The sequence below is a fragment of the Dermacentor albipictus genome, chromosome 6 (assembly GCF_038994185.2).
Source record: "Dermacentor albipictus isolate Rhodes 1998 colony chromosome 6, USDA_Dalb.pri_finalv2, whole genome shotgun sequence".
Classification (NCBI taxonomy): domain Eukaryota; kingdom Metazoa; phylum Arthropoda; class Arachnida; order Ixodida; family Ixodidae; genus Dermacentor; species Dermacentor albipictus.
This window is the reverse complement of record NC_091826.1, coordinates 33542101-33566145: the sequence shown is the minus strand read 5'-3', so window position 1 is coordinate 33566145 and position 24045 is coordinate 33542101. Positions and strand designations below refer to the sequence as shown.

Here is a 24045-nt window from a genome sequence, read left to right as displayed (position 1 = left end):
GAAAAGAATAGAACAAACATAGTCTTAGTTGCATTAATAGATAACATGTTAACTTTACACCACCTTAGAATGTTTTCTGAGTCAGCATTTAGCTTATTAAGGAGAGATTAGATATCTTTATGAAAAGCGGATATTGTGGTATCATCAGAATACAGAATGCATTTTGTCGAAGAAAGACAATTAGGTAAATCATTTATATAAACTAAAAACCGAAGTTGCCCCAGGATGGAGCCCTGAGCTAACCGATGTTTGTAGTTCGCGGTTGAGAATAAGCATTGGAAACACAAACAAGCTGAACCTGATTATATAAGTAGCTTTTTAGTAGCGAAAGGGCAGGACGGTAAATGCCAATGCCTTCGAGCTTAGAGAACAGGATAGTATGATTTAAGGTATCAAATGCTTGCGTTAGATCGATGGAAACTGAGGCGGCGAGATATCGCTCGTCGGTAAATTATTTTAGTTGATCCGTAAGATGAGTAAGTGCCAGCTCCGTGGAATACCTTGTCGAAAACCGAACTGGCATGCAGAGAGGATATTAAATTTAGAAAGGTATTTCGTTAGCCGTACTTCAATTAGTTTTTCAGTAACTCTCCCAAAGAACGGCCGAATGCAAATTGGTCTGTAGTTGGGCAATAATGAGCTATCGCCTTTTTTAAAAATTGGGATAACTTTGCCACGCTTCAGTTGAGCAGGAAATAAACCAGTCTTGAATAATGAAATAACAATAAATGAAAGTATGTCTGAAATAGGGTGCGGAATTAGTTTAATGTTATCAGGGCGGATCTCATCAATTCCAGCGCTTGTCATTTTTATGTCATTTATAACAGCAGCTATGTCTTATGGCATTGTAGGAAATAGAAAGAATGAATGAGATGGTTCATATTGGTGATCTGTGCAGGAGTATGTGGGTTGTTAGGAAAGAAAAAACTACTAAAGCCTCAGCTATTTCAGCAAGGGAATCGAGCTCTAATCCATCCTTTAAAATTCTGGATACGGGATTTAGTCGTGTCTCTCTATTTAAAAAGGAGTTGGCCATCTCCCAATTCTTTTTAATGTTATTAGCCGCCTGTAAAATTCTTTGCTCGAAATACAGTCGTTTAGCTAATTTTATTTTACAGCTAAAACTGTGACAGAAGCTTTTAGATCTTGCCCGTAAGTTCATGTTAAATGGTTGCGCCTTTTAGTGTTCCTATATAAATTATCCCGTTTGCGCATTCCTGCTAATAACTGCTGTGAAATTCGAATTATAATCCGAGAGCTATCACATCTGTAGGTTGTGGGCAAGTCGTAGTTTACGATGTTTCTGCGTATTTTAGCGTGAGAAATTTAATTAGTTCAGTCAACGCCTTGCATCATATAGAAGCCCGGGGTATTCGTTGTTGTAAAAAATATTTGTGCCGATGCGACAACGGGCGCCGCATTTCCTGCGACACGGGCTCCTTAACGCTGTCGCGTTAAATGTGTCCGCAGCGCCGCGTGCAAGTTCAGGCTTCGCATGGTTGCGCCCGTCGAAGCCGCCACAGCGGCACTCGTAGCAGGTCTACCTCGCGGCTACTCTCGTCGGATATCGCCGGCGCGCAAGGAGTAAGGGCGGAAACGTGTACGCTTGCAGTCACGGAGGGTCGCGCATGCGCGCAACAGCGGTGCGCCCTGTAAGAGTTGAGGAGGAAGTCGGGATGAAAACTTTGGAGGTTTATTTACATTATTTACAGGGAGAGTCAATTAACAGTCTTAAAGTCATTACGGGCCGGCAGCAACTCGGACGCTGCGGCCCGTGGCAAGAAGCTCGAAAGAGATGAATCAAGCAATGCTCTAGGAATGCTCTATAGTCGGATACAACTTTAGAAAAAAGGGGAGGCCCCGCCCAGATGACCGAAGCGGCGAAGTCACCGGCCGTCCGGTGCATGACGTCGGTCCAGAGTGCGCGCCCATTGGTGGATGCTCGTGTGCATTCGCCTCGGAGGAGTAAACGCCCCCTTTTTTCTAAAGTTGTATCCGACTATTTATAGGAAGGCTTGCTGCTCCCGGTCTGTGTCTTTCAAGCCCTTCGGTGTCTCGAAGACGCGTCACGTTCGGCCAATGGGCGAGCCCGCTGAGGTGACGCCATTTTCGGCCAATCGGCGAACCCGCTCAGGTGTCGTCATTTTCGGCCAATGGTAGGCGCCCCTGCGATTGTGTCACACCCGGCGGAGAGAGTCGCCTGCTTGGTCCCCAATTGTCCGAGTGCTTACTTCTCTCTGCGGTCTTGCCTCGCGGGCTTGCAAATGCCGTCACAAAGGCGGATGGGGGGATAGCTGCCAGGCCTTCACGGTGAATTACAGCCGTCTTGCTTCGGGACCCACGTTAGCGGGAACAGTGCCAGGCTCTCGCTACACTTTCGGGACCTGCGTTACCTGGAACCGTGCCAGGCTCCCGCTACACTTTCGGGAAGAGTCAAGCTGTGAATGGCTCCCGATGCGGCGTATTAGTTTGCGCGTGCCGCGCCTCGGGAATGTGGTATCCGTGCTTCTGCGCTCCTTAATTAGCTGTGGCGCGATTTGATGTGGTCTGGTCAACTTGAAGTAGGCTTAGGAAATGGTTCCGTATCTAACAGCCCCCAGAAGGCGCGTAGGGCCGTTTCGCCAGACACTTTCGTGTCCCGAAACATATTGTGGCCTAGTGTACGTCATCGCGGTACTGTAAATTGCTAAACAACTGAGACGCCCATGAGGAAACGGCTAATTTATTATTTTCAGCTAGCACATTGTTGCTCAGTGGCTATGGTGTGGCGTTGCTGAGCACGAGGTCGCGGGATCGAACCCGGGCCACGGCGTCGGCATTTCGATGGGGGAGAAATGCGAAAACACCCGTGTGCTTAGATTTAAGTGCACGTTAAAGAACACCAGGGGGTCGAAATTTCCGGAGTCTTCCCCTCCGGAGTTACGGGCGCTTCAGTCCTCCGGAGTTACGGGCGCTTCATGATTTCTTCCCTCGCAGTCTATATAGATCAAGCAGTAATTTGGGTGTTCATGTTAGCCATCACCGAAGGGGGCGGCAGCTCCTTTAGGGACGGCTGAACGTTCTTGTTGTGAAGCTGAGTGAGCATCGAAAAAATGATATCAGTTCGAGCACCAGCACATTGCGTGAAAGAGAGAAAAAACAAAACAAAAGATCAAGTGTGGCATTGACGCGTCGGCAGCCATGTTTCTGTGCACGCTACTCACTCAGTGCTCTGTCTTTCTGTCGTTCATGCGCATGAATAATATCGTCAAGTTCCGTGCAGTCCTGTTTACGTGCCGTAACGCGGCAATCACTGCACTAATTATGAACTCGACAGGCGCATTGGAAGTCGTTCTTCTTACCTTTCTGCGACATCGAAACGCTGGTTTGTGTATACGAGTTGACCTCCATCCGCTTCCCGTATGAAAATAGAACCGAGCCGAACGACAATAAATGACACCGAAAGGTCGGGAACGGCACTGTTATGCTGTTCTCGCAGGTCCACAGCGGAGCTAGACACGAAGCACACTATCGCGTGGCTTGCGGCAACAAAACGAATACGCACCCGATCAAGCTTGCTGGGCAGGAAGTCTTTATTGTTAGAGGCCACTATACCACAGTATCGTTTCTCAAGTGCCTCAGGAAACATCTACAACAGAACGTACTCCACACAAGCACAAACCTGCGTCTCCATGAAGATAGATCGCAGGGCTCTTGCATGAACAACGTCCTCGTTCGCTGATTGTTGGCGCAGCCAAAGATGACCAAGTGTGGCTCGAAGGAATGAGCTTTGTACATACCGCTCAGCAGATGCTGTAAGAACACGTCTGAAGCAAAGAGTTGAGCACATGCGTCAAGACGAGGTTGAAATTCACAACAACATGCCAACACAAACTGCGAGTGCTGCCACATTCGCCCGTCTACCGCAGTCCCCACACATGGGGGCTATTCTGTAAGTGTCCACCTTGTTGGCATGCCCGTTTCGTCTGGTGCTGAATTGCTGATTGGCTGTGGGCGCCTGTCTCCTTTTAACGTATACGCGAGCCCAGCCAATCAGAACTTCAGCAGCAGACGAAATGCACATATAAGATTTGGGGCGGGGCATGTAAAAAGGGCTAGCTGGTCCATGCTGTCCTCCTACTGATCCACGCTAAGGACGCTGTTGAAGGGAGGAACTTGTTCTCATCGAGAACGAGGAGTACTGGGTTTATTTACAATGTCTACATGAAGAGTCGAGAACGTTACATCCCATACTGAAATGAAGTACACCGAGGAGCCGAGAGGCGCCTGCTTAAAAACTCTGTGTGCTCCCTAGATCCCTAGCCCAGGGTAACTGCCGTCTTGCCTTCGTCCAATCGGAGCATCCAAAGTCGACGAAGGAACCGTGTTGAGGGCGAGGGTTCACACAAACTCCCGCTTTGTTCACTGCACACACAGACAGGGGTCGTCACGCTGGTTTCAACATGGCGCGTCTTGGTTCCTGGGAAAACCCCGCAGTTGGCTGGGGCGCTTGTCAAACGGCCGTGGCGGTTACCGCGGTTCGTGAGGAAACACCCTAGAACACACTTTTCCAGGAGTTTCTTTCTGGCTCCTTTTAAGAATGGCGAGCTGCAAGGCAAGATTGCCACCCAGCTACGACTGGGGGACACGACGCGCATCCCCCACTGTTAAGAATGGCGAGCTGCAAGGCAAGATTGCCACCCAGTTACGACTGGGGGACACGACGCGCATCCCCCACTCACCGTCGCTGCAGCTAGGAGGCGTTCGAAGAAGCGGCCTTTGTGCTGAAAACCGCCTCCTTCCACCAGCCCCATCGACATTGTGACGGAACGAGTTCGGTGTGCGAACAATGGTTCCGGAGTTCTCCAGCGCGTACCTGATCTGATACGCATGAAGAAGCTGCCGCGGGAAAGCCGTATTTTGGTGCTTCCCATGCCTCGGCCAGCCGCAGGACAACGAGCTACCCACGATTGGCACCGAAACTTCCCGGAACGACACCCCTCCAACGCCGTCGTTTGGGCATAGGAATGTGTGTGCCTTTGTGTACGTAAACTGTTCTGCGGAGCGGCAGCAAGTTGGCGATGAGTAAACGAACAGTCGCCGCCTCGTATGGCCGGCGGACCGAGTGTATAAAAACTGTTGTTGTGCGAATGCTGGACACACTTCTCTTGAGCAGTCATGTTAGACTGATTCACTTCTCTCATGCAGTCATGTTGGACTGATTTAACCGATATTCCTCGTTCTCGATGAGAAGCTGTTCTTCACTTCATCGACGTCCTCAGCGTAAATAAGTTGGACGGCGGCATGGGCCAGCTACCTTCGAATTCATGTCGTACTTCAATCTTTGCAAAGGACCACGAGCGATGGGATTGAGCCCCCAATCCTGACAGCTAGCTGACAGCGGTGAGATGAACTTTGCGACATGGTGCTGTATCTGCGGTGAGTGCTTGGTTTTTGCTTTGACTCTCTAGGCTTCATTTTGTGGTTGTTCTGTTTAGAACAGTAGGGAAGCTAGATTGTTGTGTGTTAGCTAGGTTGTGTTTTCCTAGCTAGATTTAGAGAGCAGAATCAAGGCAGTAAAGCAGCAGTCATGGAGTTAAGGACACTGCTGAGAGACGAGTTGTTGATTGTTGGTGAGGAACTGGTCCTAGATGTACGCAAGGAAATGCTAAAATCAGAATTCTTGCATATCATTTCCGAACAGGCCAGTGAGGAAGAAGTTGAACTGGGGTTTGAAGTTCTGAAAAAGAGAGAAGAACGAGAGAGAAAAGAAAGGGAGGAACGTGTAAAGATCGCGAGTCAAGAAAAATGCAACTTGAACTTGAAAGCAAACGTTTGGAGTTGTCTCAAGGAAGTGAAGGCGCTCTGGGACGATCAAGTGAGGCAGAATCATACCGCATGGAAAGGCTATTAAAGCCATTTGAGGTCGGGACCGACATAGGCTTGTTCCTAAGCAATTTTGAAAGGACTTCCGAAAAGATGAACTTCGGCCGGAGTACATGGCCACAACGGTTGCTGTCTATGTTGCCGTGTGAGGCGGCGGAAGTAATCGCCAGATTGAGTGTGCAGGATGCATATGATTATGCAAAAGTTAAGGCTAGTCTCCTAAAGAAATACCGCCTTTCAGCCGAAGCTTTTCGGCAAAGGTTTAGGAGCACAGGCAAGAAAGATAGCGAGGGCTATCCGGAGTTTGCATATAGCCTAAAGGCCAACCTAGTCGAGTGGCTTAAAAGCGCGGAAGCGTACGACAGCAGAGACATGATCATTGAATGCATGTGTCTAGAGCAGTTTTACAAAACCATCCCCCAAGCTGTGAAACTGTGGGTGCAAGACAGAGGTAATGTAAACACTGTGGAAAGGGCGGCTGAATTAGCCGAAGAGTACGCAACCCGTAGAAAGTTGAACGCCGAGGAGGGAAACTGGGACGGTCGAAATGGACCACGGAAACCATTTCCGTTCACAAACGCTGCGCAAACTAGACGATCAGAGCCTGTAGACATGGCGGAAAAGCCCGCAGAAAAGAGCGAGGAGAAACTTAACAGAGAAACCGCACAAAAAGAACAGAAAAGAAAATTCGAATCTTTTAGACCAATTCGCTGTTACAAATGCCACAAACTGGGACATATAGCTGTACACTGCGAGAAGTCTAGCGTAGTTTTTTCCTACGTGGAGAAAAAGATGAGAATATGGAACTTTTAAGTCCATATCTCCACGACCTGCAAGTTAATGGAAAACCATGCCGAGTGCTAAGAGACAGTGCACGCTGGACATTGTCCATCCGTCTTACGTGACGGTAGATGACTTCACCGGAGAAGTAGCATGGATAAAACAGGTTGTAGAAGAACACAGCGTGTGTCTGCCCATGGCCAAAGTCAAAATCAGTGGAACATTCGGGGAGCTAGAGATTGAGGCTGCAGTTTCCAAATTTTTGTCACTGCAATATCCTTACATGTTTTCGAATCGTTCGAATCAGTTACTGCGTGACAGAGGGCTCAAACTGGGAGAGGGCATAGTACAGGCATTGACCCGAGGCCAAGCTCGTAAGATCGCGGCGCTTTCGACTGAAAATGCACAAGCTCCTCCAGCGGAAGCAGAAAAGGGGATAACCTCAGTACCCGAATCCGAGCTAGGCCCGAGGGACAAAAGAACAGTTGAGGAGAGCCTGCCAGCTGACCAGCTCAATGAGAGCGTAGCACTAGAGTGTCAGGGTTCTAGCCTGCAGGAAGAGCAAGCTGACGCCCTCACAAGCAAGACAGGGTCGTTATTATCACCGGCCTCAAGGAACTTTGATCAGCTCTTACGTGTGGATAGAGAGTCACTGGCAGCTGAGCAAAAGAATGATGAGAGCTTAGCTAAATTACATGACACAGCTAAAGAAGGCATTGCTAGGCGCAACGTGACAATACATGAGAGAGGCGGATTGTTGTATCGGCACTACAGGGATCGAAAGGGTAGGATTTTAGATCAGTTAGTCGTACCTACTAAGTATAGGGAGGACCTTTTGAGTCTCTGTCATGGGAATGGGTGGTCCGGCTACCTAGGCATAAACAAATCAAAGGAAAGATTGCTTATGGAATACTACTGGCCTGGCTGTTTCAAAGACGTAGAAAACTTTGTAAGATCATGCGACGCCTGCCAGCGTTCTGGTAAACCAGGAGAGACATGAAAAGCTCCACTGAGGGTAGTGCCCTTAATAACAGAGCCTTTCAGACGACTTGTAATAGACACGGTAGGGCCTCTTCCAAAAACAAAATCGGGCTACAGGTACTTGTTTACCATGCGGTGTCCTGCTACCAAATTTCCAGAAGCAATTCCTTTGAAAGAGCTCAGCTCCACCGAAATAGTAGACGCGCTTTTGACAGTGTTTGCACGAGTTGGGTTTCCAGCCGAAATTCAGGCAGATCAAGGGTCAGTATTCACGAGCGCACTGACTTCCACATTCTTGCAAAAGTGCGGGGTAAAGTTAATACACAGTTCTGTCTATCACCCTCAGTCAAACAGTGTAGAGAGGTGGCATTCGGTGTTGAAGCGAGTTTTGCGTGCGCTCTGTTACGAGCACAAGGAGGACTGGGAGAACTGTCTGCCGGCAACTTTGTTTGCTTTGCGAACGGTTCCACATGAAGCGACAGGGTTCTCACCAGCAGAACTAGTGTATGGGAGGACACTCGTTCTCCACTTTGAATGTTGAGATGTGGGAGGAAAGAGGGGAGAGTCCAACAGTGGTTGAATACGTGCTAAATTTTTTGGAACGGCTAAGCGCAACCCAAGAACTAGTCGGAAAGAACATGGCAATAGCTCAAAAGAACGCCAAAATCTATTACGACAAGAACGCGAGGCTTCGTACGTTTAAAGTCGACTTAACGATGAAAGCGGAAAAGTGTAGGTTTGGTTGTTCGCAGGTTGCTTATCTGGGCGATGTTGTCTGTCAGATAGCTACGATTGGAGAATTTTCTCAGCCGCGCACGAAAACGGACCTTCGTTCAGTTTTGGGACTTGTGGGGTACTATCAACGGTACATTCCGAATTACTCGCAATTGGCAAGTCCATTAACAGACGCCCTCCGAAAGGGAGCACCGAGTAACGTACACTGGGATAAGGACAAAGAGAACGCTTTCCAAAGTTGGAAAACGCTTTTGGTTTCTCGCCATGTGCTTCGCGCGCCAGACTACACAAAGGAATTCATAGTTCAATGCGACGCAAGCGACAGAGGTATGGACGTGGTACTTAGTCAGGTCGGCGACGATAACGAGGAGCATCCTATTCTCTAAGCCAGCCGTAAACTAAATGTAAGGGAGGAAGCCTACGGCGCTTCAGAGAAGGAATGCGCTTGTTTGGTTTGGGCCGCCCAGAAGTTGTCGTGTTACTTGTACGGAGCGAAGTTCATCTTCGAGGCCGACCACTGTCCTCTGACGTGGCTCAATCAAATGTCACACAAAAATGGCCGCTTGCTCCGATGGAGCCTCACTCTCCAAGAGTACAACTTCTCCGTTAGATATAAGAAGGGAAAGTTGCATAGCAATGCGGATGGTTTAAGCAGGCTAATTTGAATTCTGCGTTTGAGGGTCCCGCCTAAATTTTAGGGTTACTAGTGTTAACTTTTCTTTAAGCGAAGAAGATCCCCTCTCATTTAGCAGAATTCCCTCCATGATTGCTGAATTTGTCAGCAGGAATTTGCTTCAGAAATTGGCATAGCGAAATGTAGCATTTTTTGTTTCTGCACTTATGTTGTTTTTTTTGAAGCCTAGCGAGTCTAAAGTGAGAGCCAATGCGCGTCATCTCGGCGCAGAGCTGTGTTGTGGGGTTCATTTTGCAGTTGCCTGTCCTTGTCGGATGTTTTGGGGCGGTGACATCAATGCACAAGTGGTCGCTGCGAGCCATGACATCAATCCCCCCCTGACCACCAGCCGTTCTCTTCCTGCCTAGCGGTTGTCAGCGCTAGACAGCCGAGATTTTTCGGGCCATGGAGGCGCTGTTAAGAATGGCGAGCTGCAAGGCAAGATTGCCACCCAGTTACGACTGGGGGACACGACGCGCATCCCCCACTCACCGTCGCTGCAGCTAGGAGGCGTTCGAAGAAGCGGCCTTTGTGCTGAAAACCGCCTCCTTCCACCAGCCCCATCGACATTGTGACGGAACGAGTTTGGTGTGCGAACAATGGTTCCGGACTTCTCCAGCGCGGACCTGATCTGATACGCATGAAGAAGCTGCCGCGGGAAAGCCGTATTTTGGTGCTTCCCATGCCTCGGCCAGCCGCAGGACAACGAGCTACCCACGATTGGCACCGAAACTTCCCGGAACGGCACGCCTCCAACGCCGTCGTTTGCGCATTGGAATGTGTGTGCCTTTGTGTACGTAAACTGTTCTGCGGAGCGGCAGCAAGTTGACGATGAGTAAACGAACAGTCGCCGCCTGGTATGGCCGGCGGACCGAGTGTATAAAAACTGTTGTTGTGCGAATGCTGGACACACTTCTCTTGAGCAGTCATGTTAGACTGATTCACTTCTCTCATGCAGTCATGTTGGACTGACACTCTTCTTTTTCAAGTAGTCATGTTAGACTGATTTAATTTCTGTAAATAAACCCATATTCCTCGTTCTCCATGAGAAGCAGTTCTTCACTTCATCGACGTCCTCAGCGTCAATGAGTTGGACGACGGCATGGGCCAGCTACCTTCGAATTCATGTCGTACTCCAATCTTGGCAAAGGACCACGAGCGATGGGATTGAGCCCCCAATCCTGACACTCCCATTGGTCTGTGAAGGTGACAGTGAACCAACAAACAATACTCGGTCCGCGAAACCTGCTGATAGTCTGTCCGTGGGAGACACATTTGTTGGATTCGCGAAGCGATTAGACGCAGACAGGCGGGACAGACAAGAAGGTCTGGCGTTCAAGAAATGCAAGAAATTCTGGCGTTTTGCGTGCCGAAGACACGATATGATCGTGAGGCAATCCGTTGTGGTTGACTGCGCATTAATTTTGACCACCGGGGTTTTTTTGAACGTGCACCGAAGCGTGCCCGGTATACAGGGGTGTTTCCGCATTTCTCCGACATTGAAATGCAGCCGCCGCGGCCGGGACTGGTGCTTTGTTAGGAAAAAAAAGGAAGCGGACCAACAGTGCATTTTCACCGCAAGTTTGACTCTCTTGTCTCAAACCTGGTCCTACTCTCAAAATTTCGTTGCAAGCGGACGAGCCTTTTGAAATTGCTGGCTTGAGTGCGTGGATTGCAGTGGATCTGCTCAAGAAATTAATTGAATACTGATTCAATTCAATTTTGTTATTAGTGAAGTGTGCGAATTGGTTTTCCCGTTCAAGTATTGCATACGTCTCCGAGTATTTCAGCGCAATAAATAGATTTGTGCCGACCTCCACAGGCGATAAAAAAAAATAATACCTATTTCCTTCGACATAGAAATAACACGCGCAGTAGTATAATGCCGTGCTCTTCCTCTACGGCATTGCCTCCTGTGGGTATTCGAAATACGAGCACACGGGCCTCGAATCTCTGTATAAAACAAAGAGGGAAAGGAACCGCGGCTTCAGACGGGACGCCAGACGAAGTAGTGGACGCGACAGGCGGTGTCTGGGTCACGTGGAACACGCCGCCCAAATTTCCAAGCACTGAAGCAGCGCGATTACGCAATCATTCGTGTGTCCTGCTCCTCACGTTTAATTTCTGAAGGGTCGCGGGTTCGGTCCCCGGGGGTCACCGGTGGGCGCGATTGGCTCTTCCTAGGCAGTGTGACGCATCAGAAGCTGATCACGAGGACGCAACCATTCGAGGACGGCGGATTGGAAAGGCGAGGCACAGCAGACCGAGATTCAAGCGATTGCGGCAAGCATTAACGATGATAAATGGTCCAAATGGACTTTGGACAAATTTACTTGGACACTCGGAGCGTTACACAGAACTAGTCGCTCTTTAAGAATAATTTTAATGAATTAGTACAGAAATACATACTCTTGCGAGTTGTCCGGTATAACCATCGAGCAGCGTGGTTTAATGCATCCCTAAAACGTATCTTGAACGGGAAGAAGCGGCTGTTTCGCCAAACTAAAAAAAAATACGGAACACAACTGATAGCTCGCGTGCGTATCAGCAGGTTGCTTCACTGTTTATAAATGCAGTCAAAGAAGCTAAACGCGTTTTCTCTTACAATAGACTTCCATCTCTGCTGACTGAAAATACTAAAAAATTTTGGAAAACTGTCAGGGGTTTCGAATGTAACACAATATCGTTAACTGATGTAGATAGTGCTGTTGTTCCGCAAGAATGTCGTTCTGTACTCATTGAAGTGTTTTCTAAATCATTTTTGAATAACGTGTTGCCTTGTGCTTCTCTACCTGAAGTTGTTAAGATCAATTTTCCTCAGATGGAGCCCTTCTTAATTGATTACGATAGTGTCGTGAACTAGGTTCGTAAGTTACAGATTTCGTCATCGTCAGGAATAGACGATATTAATCCTAATTTTTTTGAAAAATACCGAAGTGTACTCATCCATAATTTTGTGCAACATCTTTTCGCCATCGATTCTGTCGTGCTCATTACCAAAATATTTTGAAGTCGGCAAGGTGGTTCTATTATTTAAGTCTGGCGACGTGAATTCACCTTTAAATTACAGGCCGATTTCTCTAACAAGTGTGCCATACAAAATTCAAGAGCATATAATATACTCTAATCTCATCAACTTAGAAACAAATTCATTTTTTTTTCATCTCGTCAGCATGGCTTCCGTAAATTGTTTTCCTGTGATACTCAACTTATTTCATTTAAACATGAAATCGGTGCCGCGCTGGATAATGGATTTCACATTGACGCTATCTTCTTAGAATTTTCTAAAGCATTTGATCTCGATCGTCTCTCACGAATTACTTTGTCTAAAATTAAATACACTCAACATTGAGCGTAATATTATCTCATGGATTGAACACTTACCTAATAGGACACAATTTGTCTCAGCCAACAATTTGGACTCTTGGCTTTGTCCTGTCAGTTCCGGGGTGCCGCAAGGTTATGTTCTCGGACCCCTGCTTTTTCTCATTTATATTAATGACTTGCCTAACTGTGTAGCGTACTCCTTAAGGTTATTTGCAGATGTTTATTTCATTTACAGAGCAATTTCTCCAAATTCTGACACTCTAATCTACAATCTGATCTAGACAAGGTGGTGATCTAGACAACTGGTGCGACACTTGGAAAATGCGACTTAACAGCCAAAAGTGCGAACTAATGAGCATTTCCCGCAATACTTTTCGTCTAACCTACTCAACTATCACTTGAACTCTGTACTCGAAGAAGTCAGTTCCTATAAATACTTAGGCGTCAACATAGCATCTAATTTTTTCTGGCAAACACACATAAACCTCATCACTAACTATGCTAACCGTACGCTTGGTTACCTCCAGCGCAATTTCTCTATGGTACCCGCTAAGTTAAAGCTACTTCTATACAAAACACTAATACTTCTAAGCTTGAATATGCCTCTTCTGTATGGGACCCTGGCTTGGATTACTTAACAAATGCAATAGACTCTATACAACATCGTAGCCGACGTTTAATTGTTACTAAATTGTCGGACATCAATCGCAACATCTATGAAGGCTACTTTAAACCTCCCTCTCCTCTCATCCTGTAGGAAGTTAGCACGCTTATCACTGCTTCAAAAGATTTAGTATTACAATCCGGAATTAAAGTGAACTTTTGTCCGAAGCTGCATACACATAATCGCGTACTGACCATCGCCATAAATTGTGCGTTCCACACTGTCGCACGAACCAATTCTTTTATTCATTTATTCCTAAAACTACCAATGAATGGCACCATCTGCCGCCCTCAATTGTTAACATAACCGATACGTCTGTTTTTAGAACTACTATTGAAGGATGCATTTGTTAATCCGGACTTTCCATTTTTTTAAAATATTATTATACCCTGTTATCTGCACATGCTATGTGTTTTGATCCACTCCCTTCTTTAACGCCTTCGGGCATTGAATTAAGGTACAATAAATAAATAAATGCGTTGCGACGCATTAACATTGGGCGTGCATTTCGGACATTGCACTATGCGTGGCACTACAGCGTAGTATCAAAGACGAACGTCGCCTTGAAATCAATCGCTTTAACATCCGCACGGCAATAATCGAGAGAAAAGTATCGGGGTGAACGTCGCAAGGTCAGAAACCACTCGAGGAGCGCAGGGTTTCGCAACAAAAAAACTGTATTTGCACAAGAAATAAACAAAACGAACGGCCAGTAAAGTCAGAAAAGAATAGGTTGTCAGTTACTAGGGATAGCAAGTTTCCAAAAAACAGATGTCGCAAAGCTCACTTTATTTACTAGAAAGGAGATTGAAAATTCCATTAGGCTCCTGTGACACATATTGTGAAGTGGCAAGGAGGTTTCTCCGTTCTGCGATGACGAACGTTAGGGTGCTCCTCTGATGGCATCGCGCATACCTGAATCGAAGAAGTAGATATGGAACTGTGCCGTTCCGTCATGGACGTAGCCGTTACCTTCCAGCGAGGCAATGTCTGCAGTAAATCGGAGGTGGAAGTGCGGCAATGAGGGGTCACGGCGTTCGCAGGAACAACGCTCGGCAGCGGGAGTCAACGAAAGTTCATTGCCATCTGATATTCGATTCACCAAGGTCACTTTCCAGAAAGGAGGCGAACACTTAGAGCCCGCCAACATCCCGTTAAACTTGATCTGCACAAGGAGGTCAGTTGAAGCGTGTTCCCTCCGCAGTTCAATCGTAAAGTACGTGTCCCTCATGTGCCACACCGTAATCTCGGCAAACTTTCTAGTCCATGGACACCGCTCCATAATTTCCTCAACGTTTTCCAGGTACACCGCATAACGGATCCACCCAACTTGTTTAATCAGCTCGGGTGTCAACAGCGCACTGGTGAACCGCCGAACGTCACCGTCCAAAGCCTCACAACGAGCAGTGACGCGGGTAAAATCAGGCTTCGGGGAAGTTTTCCGCCAGTTTTCCAGGTGCGCTAAACCATCCAACTTTCGAAGTATCAGCTCCTGTCCCGAGTGCAACGACAGCGACCTCGACGTGCTGTCTTCCTCCACTGGATTTTCCCGAGACGTCCGCTGGTGCGACACGGCCGATGAAATCGTGGTGGCGATTTGAGCAATCTCGCCCTTTAAGTTGTACTGGCATGCTCCGAGCTCGCGACTGATCGCAGCTAACCAGGCTTCGTGCTTTCTGGCTTGCTCCGTAAGCTCATTCAGCTGACTCTGAATCACCGGCACAAGCTGGTCGTGGTTGAGACATTCCAACGTCGCCCTCACGTCTTCAAGGGTCGGTGCCGTATGCTCCGTGGACTCTGTGATCGCGGCAGAAGCACCGGCACTGCATCCGGCCGCGTAGTGCGTTAGCAGGTCTCTGTGCTGGACTCCCTCGCCGCATCGCCAACAGTCCACGGTGTGAAATGTGCACTCGTTCTCGTAGTGCTCCAGCATGCGGTCCATGGTGCCCGTGTACTCGCAGCCGTGCGCTTCGTTCCAGCAGTACACCTTAATGGAAATTAAAATATATAAATAACACACGTTAAAACTTTTGGCCGGTAAACTATTTTTACTAAAGGCGCCTTCTATACCGGTCCCTTACATTTAGAATACGGGGGCGAAATGCGAAAACACCCGTGTGCTTAGATTTAGGTGCACGTTAAAGAACCCCAGGTGGTCAAAATTTCCGGAGTCCTCCACTACGGCGTGCCTCATAATCAGAAAGTGGTTTTGGCACGTAAAACCTCAAATATTATTATTATTATTACATTTAGAATACATCTTTACATGAATTACGGTGTGAACCAGCGTTATCGCCAGATTCTTTGGGGAAGCAATTATGCTCAAAATCAACAAGCAGTATCTGTCACTGTCTAAACATTAAAGATGCATCAAACACGAATACTAGGTCAAAGTGAATCGCTTAATTATACTTCTAAATCAGGCACGTACCCAGGGGGGGGCCCGGGGGGGCCCGGGCCCCCCCCGAAATCAAGTGGCATACCCCCCCCCCCCCACCTCCCCACCCCACCCACGCCACTACTCCTCACACATTCCTAAAGCGCCGCCAGATCAATGTTGAGACTTCGCAGTTGTTCATCGGTCAGCATTATGCTGCCTTTTTCACTCCTTTTAGATGGCGGTGGTTATCGGCATCTCTAGTAATGTGAAGGACAGTTTTCTCGTAGATTCCGCACCCGCGCGATTAACTCGAGATGCGTTCAGTTGTCACCATCTATTCAACCGTCACGCCCATAGCTGTTGCTTTTGTTAGTTCAACCTTCTTTGTTTAGGCTGATCCTGGGACCAGGAGAGGGATGCGGCTGTTACTCAGCTGGTCTGTACTCTAATGGAACGAGTTGCGGCCGGAGAAAACGCCAATTGCGTTTAACTTATCCCTTTGCTTCATTGTTTCCTTGAGTTACGGCTCGCCGCGACGCTGGCAGATGCCCGGAACCATATACACGTGATATGGGTTAGATGGTGGGAAATAAAATAATGTGAAAGAGCGTCAGGTCCTTTCTCATGAATAGAACTGCTACTATTCAGGTGGGGCAGATTCGGTCGGGCGTGTACGAATTGGGAGCACGGGGTACCCCTCAGGGATCAGTCATCTCGCCACTGCTCTTCAATATCGTCATGAAGGGTCTATCAGATAGGCTGGGCGGCCTCCAGGGCATAGGTCACGCACTTTACGCAGATGACATCACGATCTGGTGCCCAGGGGGCTCCCTCGCTGAAATGGAGCAAGCTCTACAAGCGGCCTTGGACGAGACGGAGGCTTACCTCGCGGACACGGGTCTCAAGCTGTCTACGAGTAAATCGGAGCTGTTGCTTTACAGACCCGCAAGGCAAGGGGTTCGGGGTCTAACACCCCTCAACCAGCTACCCGTGGCATTATACGCGAATAATGGGCAGAAAATTCCCAGAGTCGACTCAGTTAAGATCCTAGGCCTGCTCATAGACGCGAGGGGCTGTAATGCCAGAACAATTACCCACGTTACAGCTAAAACAGAGAATATGTAGCGGCTAATTTCTAGGGTGTCCAACCGAAAGAAGGGGTTAGGTGAAGACAACCTCCTTCGGATGTACAACGCGTTCCTCATGAGCCATATTAACTATGTGGCGTCAGCTCTAGTGTGGACAAAAACGGAAAAGACCAAATTAAATACACTCATGCGCAAGAGCATCAAGAAAGTGCTAGGCTTGCCTATTGCCACGAGCTCCGACAGGCTAGATCCACTCGGTATGCACAATAGCATAGACGAGATCATAGAGGCACAGGTCACTGCCCAGGTGGTTAGGCTATCGTCGACCCAAGCTGGCAGGCGAATTCTCGACGAGGTTGGCATGGCTCATAGGATAATGGAGGACCGGCGTATAATATTGACACGAGAAACGCGGGCGACATACCTGGTGAGGCCCTTCCCGCGGAACGTACATCCGCAGCATAACGAGGGTAGACGTAAAGCCCGTGCACGAGCCATATTGAAGAAAGTTAGGGAAGACAGAGATTCCGCGGTCTTTGTCGATGCGGCGCAGTACGGGAACAGGAGAGTGTTCGCGCTGTCGGTTGTAGACGGGCGGGGGGTTCTTCGGTCCTCGGCCTCGGTCAGAGCGGCCACCGCGAGTATAGCAGAGCAAATTGCGGTTGCGCTGGCCTTGTGTGATCCAGAGCGTACCTACATTTACACCGACTCGAGAGACGCAATCAGAGCTTTCGAGTCGGGTAACCTCGCACGAGAAGCGGCCTCCATTTTAGAGAAAAGGGCTTGCTCCGGTTTTCATTATATCACGTGGTTCCCCGCACACATGGGGACGAACGTTCTCGAGGGATTCCCAAACCTCAACGAGCTTGCCCACGACCGTGCGCGAGAACTAACGCGCCGCGACGGTCTGGAGGCTCCGGAGGGGCAGGAAGGGCCTCAGCAGAACGATCCACTCCTCACATTTAATGAAATCACTAAACATTACCAACTTGGTCGGAGAATCTATCCTCTGCCTCACCCGAAGCTCAGTAGAGGTCAGTCAGCTACACTTAGAATGCTGCAGACGGGATCTTTCCCGTCGCGGGGATTCCTCAGTAGGATCTACTCGGATGTGGACCCTAGTTGTCCTGACTGCACTGAAACCTTTTGCTCAATGGCTCACATGCTCTGGCGATGTCCCGCGTTGCCTAACGACTTCCTCTCCAGCGAAGCCGAGTGGGAGCAGGCCATCAGAAGCACGGTACTCCGAAAGCAAGCCCAGGCTATCCAGAGGCCCCAGGAAAGAGCGGAGCGTCACGGCGTTCTGTCCTTTACGTGGGCGCGGCCAGCGGCTACAATGGCCTCCCGTTAGGAGGTCCTGAAAGTAGCTCCTCAGGACTAAATAAAGTTCGTTGTCTGTCTGTCTGTCTGTCTGAAAGAGCGTCCATCATGGAACCCTGCAATAACCCTTAAACCCATAAGCAAGATGACTGTCGCCTGTTACCTCGTCTGTTTTTCCCTAGCTGTATAGCACTTTTCGCGCAAAATTGGCAACTGGAAACAAAAATTGCAAGGAGTTGAGAAATTAAGCGATCTACTAAGGGAGAGAGCCAAGACAACAACCAAACTGCAAGCAAAAGCGAATAATTAAAAAGTTAACCGTTGTTTATGAGAATACTTATGGATTAACATCTTTTTATTTAAAAAGGAAGTAGAGGAAACGCCGCCGGAAGTGGAGAACAATTACTTGTTTTGAATGACGCTTCCACAGTTATCGGTCGAACCGCCCCACGTGGCCACTTCTCTGCTGTGCTTATGTGGGTGTTTTTCTAACCTTTCGCAGTGACCGCTGTACGTCTAGAATCGCAGAGTCCTGCGCTCTACGCGGTTGTATGGGACTGGCGGCCGCACAGCGTTACGCAATTCGCGGAAATGTCAAAACTGATCAACAAGGCGGAAATAACTGATATTCGAAACTATAACATGAGAAAGACTGAAGAAGCCGTAAAAAATCAACGCAGCCTGCAATCAGTAAAAAAGAAACCTGGCATAGGACAAACCACGATGTATGCACTAAAAGATAAGAAGGATAATATCATCAGCAATCTCGAAGATATAGTAAAAACAGCGGAAAAATTCTAAGCTGACCTGTATACAGTACCCAGAGGAGTCACGATAGTTCACTATGAAACAGTAATGAACAGGATACAGAAACTCTCCTATAACTAGCGATGAGGTCAGAATGGCCCTGCAAGACATGAAACGACGAAGAGCGGGAGGATAAGGTGGAATAACAGTCGATTTATTCAAAGATGGAGGAGACATAATGCTTGGAAAACTGGCGGCTCTTTATACGAAGTGTCTTTCGACTGCAAGGGTCCCAGAAAACTAGAAGAATGCAGAGATTATACTAATCCACAAAAAAAGGAGACGTTAAAGAATTGAACAATTATGAAACCATTAGCTTGCTCCCAGTATTATAGAAAATATTTGCCAAAATAATCTCAATTAGAATAAGGTTAGCACTGGATTTTGTCAACCAAGGGAACAGGCTGGCTTCAGGAAGAGATACTTTACAATGGATCACATCCATGTCATCAATCAGGTTATCGCGAAATCTGCAGAGTACAATGAGCCTCTCTATGTGGCTTATATAGATTACGGAAAGGTATTTGATTCAGTAGAGATACCAGCAATCGTAGAGGCACTACGTAATCAAGGAGTACAGAACGCTTACGTAGAAAGCTTGGAAAATATTGCTATATGCGCGAGATATTTGTTTGTTTGAACGAGGCACGTAGGCGCCATCACTCCAGAAAAGAGGAGCGAGAACGAACTGGGCTCGCGCTGTGAATCTAACCGGTCAGCGCTGCAACCGTTGTTGTAAATATAATCTGTAAATAGTTTCTCTTCTTACTGACTCGTCTTTCGCGTTAGAATATCTACAGAGGTTCTACAGCTACCTTCATTCTACACAAGAAAAGCAGGGAGATACCTATAGAGAAAGGGGTCAGACAGGGAGACACAATTTCAGCAAAGCTATTTTCTGCGTGCTTAGAAGAATTCAAGCTATTAAACTGGGAAGGCTTAGGAGTAAAGATCGACGGCAAATATCTCAGCAACCTTCGGTTTGCCGATGACATTGTTCTATTCAACAACAATGCAGACGAGTTACAACAAATGATTGGAGACCTTAAGAGAGAGAGTGTAAGAGTGGGGTTGAATATTATTATGCAGAAGATGAAGATAATGATTAATAGCCGGGCAAAGGAAGAAGAGATCAGGATAGCTAGTCGGCCACTAGAGACTGTGAAGGAGTACGTTTACCTAGGTCAATTAATCAGAAGGAACCCTGATCATGAGAAGGAAATTCACAGAATAAAAATAGGTTGGATCGCATACAGCAGACATTGCCAGTTCCTGACTGGAAGCTTACCATTATTATTGAAAAGTAAGGTGTGCAATCAGTGCATTCTGCCAGTGCAATATGTCCAGTGCCAATGCATGTGCCAGTGCATTTCCCAGTGCATTTCGCCAGTGCATATGGGGCAGAGACTTGAGAGAAAGTTAAGGACCACGCAAAGAGCGATCGAACGAAGATTGCTAGGCATAACGTTAAGAGAGAAAGAGAGTGGTTTGGATGAGAGAGCGAACGGGTATAGACGATATTCTAATTGACATCAAGAGGAAAAAATGTAGCTGGGCAGGTCATGTAATGCGCCGGTTAGATAACCGTTGGACCATTAGGGTTACAGAATGGGTACCAAGAGAAGGGAAACGCAATCGAGGATACAAAACACTAGGTGGAGCGATGAAATAAGGAAATTCGCGGGCGCTAGTTGGAGTCGGTTGGCGCCGGACAGGGGTAATTGGAGATCGAAGGGAGACGCCTTCGTCCTGCAGTGGACATAAAACAGGATGATGATGATGATGATGATGATGGAGGTGGTGGGCCCCCCCCCGAAAAAAAATCCTGGGTACGTGCCTGTTCTAAATACCAAGACAGCTACTCTCACACAAGAGTCAGCCTTGGTAAGCGAGAATCGAGGAAAAATGCGCCCACTGTTGAACTATTCTTCCAGATCCAAACTTATCTACGAGGACAGCAGCATTCTTGTGCAGTGGAGACCGCCATCTCCTTTTCGCTTGCTCCTCAAATAGATGCTGTCACCCACTACGGGCAAAGATAGCGCTTAGAGTTCGGTTGCCTGGAAGTGGGGGGTGGGGGGGGGGGGAGTAGTTGAGGTTGAGGAATAATGCCTAAAAGTAAAATTTTGCAGAAATGGTAGTTTTTCAGAAGCAACACTATCTTTTAGAAGAATAACTAGTAAATTATTTCGTGGTGGACCCAACCTCGTTTTTTGACGTTTCAGTGCAAATTTCAAGCAAAAGAAGAATAATGTTTGCATACAAAGTGATTAACTGTCACTGAATTATCACTGAAATGAATAATTATTACCAGTTTCACTTTGAATTTAGTGCAGAAACGACAACCCCAAAACGTCAGTGTGACGTCCCACATTTCAACGTATTTTGCCTTTTTGTTATTTCTCTCTTATCTGTACACTAAGAAATAAGTAAATACCGAGCTCCAACAGAATATTTCACATCAGCCTAGAGTCAGTTTGTGACGATGAGCGAAACGAGAACAAGGTGAAAGCAGAAGCCAACGTTATAGGTGGGAACGGGAAAGAAAATACAGAGGATGATACCTTATCCATAAGTTAGAGACATTGCAACCAACAGGCATAAACGTTTCAAATGAGCTTTAGAATATATCCGGTAGGCTAAATTTGAAGCTATAGGCAACAACATTTAGTTTGGTTTCTTAGCGCTTTTTCTCCCTTTTCTTTCTTTCTTGTTTTTTATTTTTCAGCCGGCGTGTCAGACGCCGTTGACGCGTCGGCTAACACGCGGGCGTTGACACGTGATTGGCGGACGGCCGGGCCCCTGGCCTTGTGCACAGCACTCCATCATTCTCAATTCCACACGCTAACACAGCTTCGCTCGTTGCCGCACCCGGCCATCTTACGCACTCTCCCCTTTATTTGAACGCCATTACATATACTGTGGCGGGGGAAGCATAGGTCGCCTTGAAGAAGACGAGTCCACTTATCGAAACGTTGGCTCCTGCTTTCACCTTGTTCTCGTTTTGTTCATAGTTTTGAATTTCCATCTACCGCCTTCCCCGTGTCTTCCCTACAGTCAAATTGTGTTGCTCTATTGTGTTAGTTTTGATAGACGCTAAAGAGTAACATTTGGTGAGGGTGAAATTGGGTATTAATGTTCGGCGATGGTAAAGGGACACTCTAATCGTTAGGCCTGCACGTATGCTGCAGCGGAATTATCGGATTACTAATGCATATTTGCCTTCCCCCCCCCCCCCACCAAAAAAAAGAGATAAAGAAGTGACAGAAATTGTTTCTTTGGTCCTCACCTTCACGGCGTTCGCTTTCCTGGCCGGGAATTGAGAACCGACGCACTCCCCTTCTTCGAATGCCTCTCGATCCAACGGACACCGACCGACGCTCCCTTCGAGACTGGCTGCGTGACAAGATTGGCACAGAGCATGCAAGCACGGCAACACCACCGTCCGTTTTGGGATCATGCGGCAGAGGCCGCACACACGTGAACTGGGAACCTCGTCGACGAACCGCGTCGGTCTCCAGTTGACGCCGGCGACGACGTGGTCGCGAAAACGGTGCACCCGTCCTCGTCCGTGATCCGGCATGGCGTCGTCTTCCAGCACGAATGCTACGCTCGCACGAGAGCGCGGTGGCTTTTTTACCGAGGTTATCGCTACTGGGTGGCGTGAGACAGTTTGCCCAGATAAGCGTCGACGAGAGATAAAATGAGCCCTGCACTCACTATCGCGTAGAATGGGGAACACTTGTCGCACCTTGAACTTCGTAACGCGGCGAGGAACGACTGCTTCGTTATCGTCGGCGACAGCCGTTCCTTACATCTACCGCCGCATCCGCAGCAGCGGATGCATAATCACGGGGCTTGTTCCGCTGTCACGTGCACTCAGCCGCAACGCGTGGCGAAACGGCCCTCCGCGCCTTCTGGCGTCGCAACCCTGTCGTCGAGACCGACATCTGCGCGCATGCGCGTTCCTCCGTGGTGGAAAGCGTGCAGGTTTTTGCGCTCTCTCCGGGCGCGCCGGCGATAACGGGGTGGATGTGCCCCTCCTGCGATTGGCGCTGTGGCGGCTTGGAACGGGGCGACTTCGATGACGCAACGGAAATGAAGGGCGTGGTCGAACATCTTTGTTGGATACGCGTTCTTTTCGGTTGCTGCAACATCGCAAAGTGGCAGTATGCAAAATTTCTGAGAACGGGGTGGAGAGAGCAGCCAATCGGCAAGCGTCGAACTCCCCGGAAGTTTACTTCCCTCGTCTCCCGTCTGCTTCCACACAGTATACTCCAAAACGAAATGTTTGTCGTCTTCCATGAATGAAATCTTTAACTAAAAAATGTATTTTTTTTTCTTTTCAAGCTTAAATACGTTTTCAAGTAGTAATACGTGTGAATACTACAATTTACAACTATTAGTTTCTCTGCATTGTTCCTTGGTGGTGTCGCACACAGCGAGGAGAGAAAGAAAAAAGAAACGAAGGCAACGGTGGCGCACTTTTCAAGAGGGAGCAACAACATTCCATTATCTCGCTGGCACCGATGACGGGGTCGATTTCGCTGTACAACCAACGCGCTATTGGTTTCGAGAAACGAAAGCGACGGCGGAATTTGCGTTGTGCCTTTTCTTCAAACGCGTTTTGCACCGCCACCCGCTCTCATTCCTCCTCGAGCAACGCCAGCGCAATAACCTAGGTTCCCAACGCAAGCGGCATTTTCTCGAATTAAACTATGGATTAGATTCGAACGTGCAATTTAGCAGCCGTAGCCGCCGGTTGGATCCAATCCAATCCACCAAACGCGCCATGCGAAGCTGGTCTCGTAATAACCGTATGATCGCTCCCAACTTGGCAACTCGCCGCCTAGCAGACAACGTGCTCGGATGCACGTTGTCATTTGACGTCGCCATTTTGACGTCACCGAAAACATGGCCGCGCTCCGCGGCTGGCGGCGTCGGCGCGGTGTAGGCCAATCGTGCGCGCCGTTAACCGAACGAAGGCGCCGAACAACGATCTCCGATCGCAGGCCCAATGTTTCATTCTTGTCTTGGTTGTCTCCTTCTACAGAGCTCCTTTTCTGCCACAATTTTTTGGTAGTGAACATAAAAGAAAGAAAGGACGAAGATTGGACAGGAGAAGGCGCAATGGCGAAAAAAGAAAAACAGATGACTTGTTGCGCCCGCGCCCGTGACTCGACATAAAATTCGAAGGATGCTTAAGCTGCGCCTTTAAGAGTGGAATGCGATAGCATTGGAACATCCCTAACTGCTCTTCACGCTTCCCGGCAACTGGAGCATATGTAATCGTAATGTTAACCTCGAAACGCGTGCCTTGTGTGCGTGTGCGTGTGTGTGTGTGTGTGTGTGTGTGTGTGCGTGTGCGTGTGCGTGTGCGTGTGCGTGTGCGTGTGTGTGTGCGTGTGCGTGTGCGTGTGTGTGT

The 24045-nt window shown here is 48.1% G+C and overlaps 1 protein-coding gene across 1 annotated transcript; it reads right to left on the bottom strand.

Moving 5' to 3' along the window:
- Window positions 1-13684: 13684 nt before the first annotated feature.
- On the bottom strand, window positions 13685-22510 carry LOC139046829 (uncharacterized). The gene is made up of 2 exons (XM_070520742.1): window positions 21910-22510; window positions 13685-15012 (listed from the first exon to the last, which is right to left on the bottom strand). Exons 1-2 carry the CDS (start codon window positions 22201-22203, stop codon window positions 13909-13911), a joined length of 1398 nt encoding a protein of 465 aa, XP_070376843.1. The 5' UTR covers window positions 22204-22510; the 3' UTR covers window positions 13685-13908.
- Between the last annotated feature and the right edge of the window lie 1535 nt (window positions 22511-24045).

Bases quoted from the DNA above. Each gene is read 5' to 3' on its own strand.
- LOC139046829 (XM_070520742.1), bottom strand. From the start codon at position 22,203: ATGCCGGATCACGGACGAGGACGGGTGCACCGTTTTCGCGACCACGTC. The intron at 15,013-21,909 runs GTGAGGACCAAA...ATTTCCATTAAG, and splicing joins GGAAAGCGAACGCCGTGAAG to GTGTACTGCTGGAACGAAGC.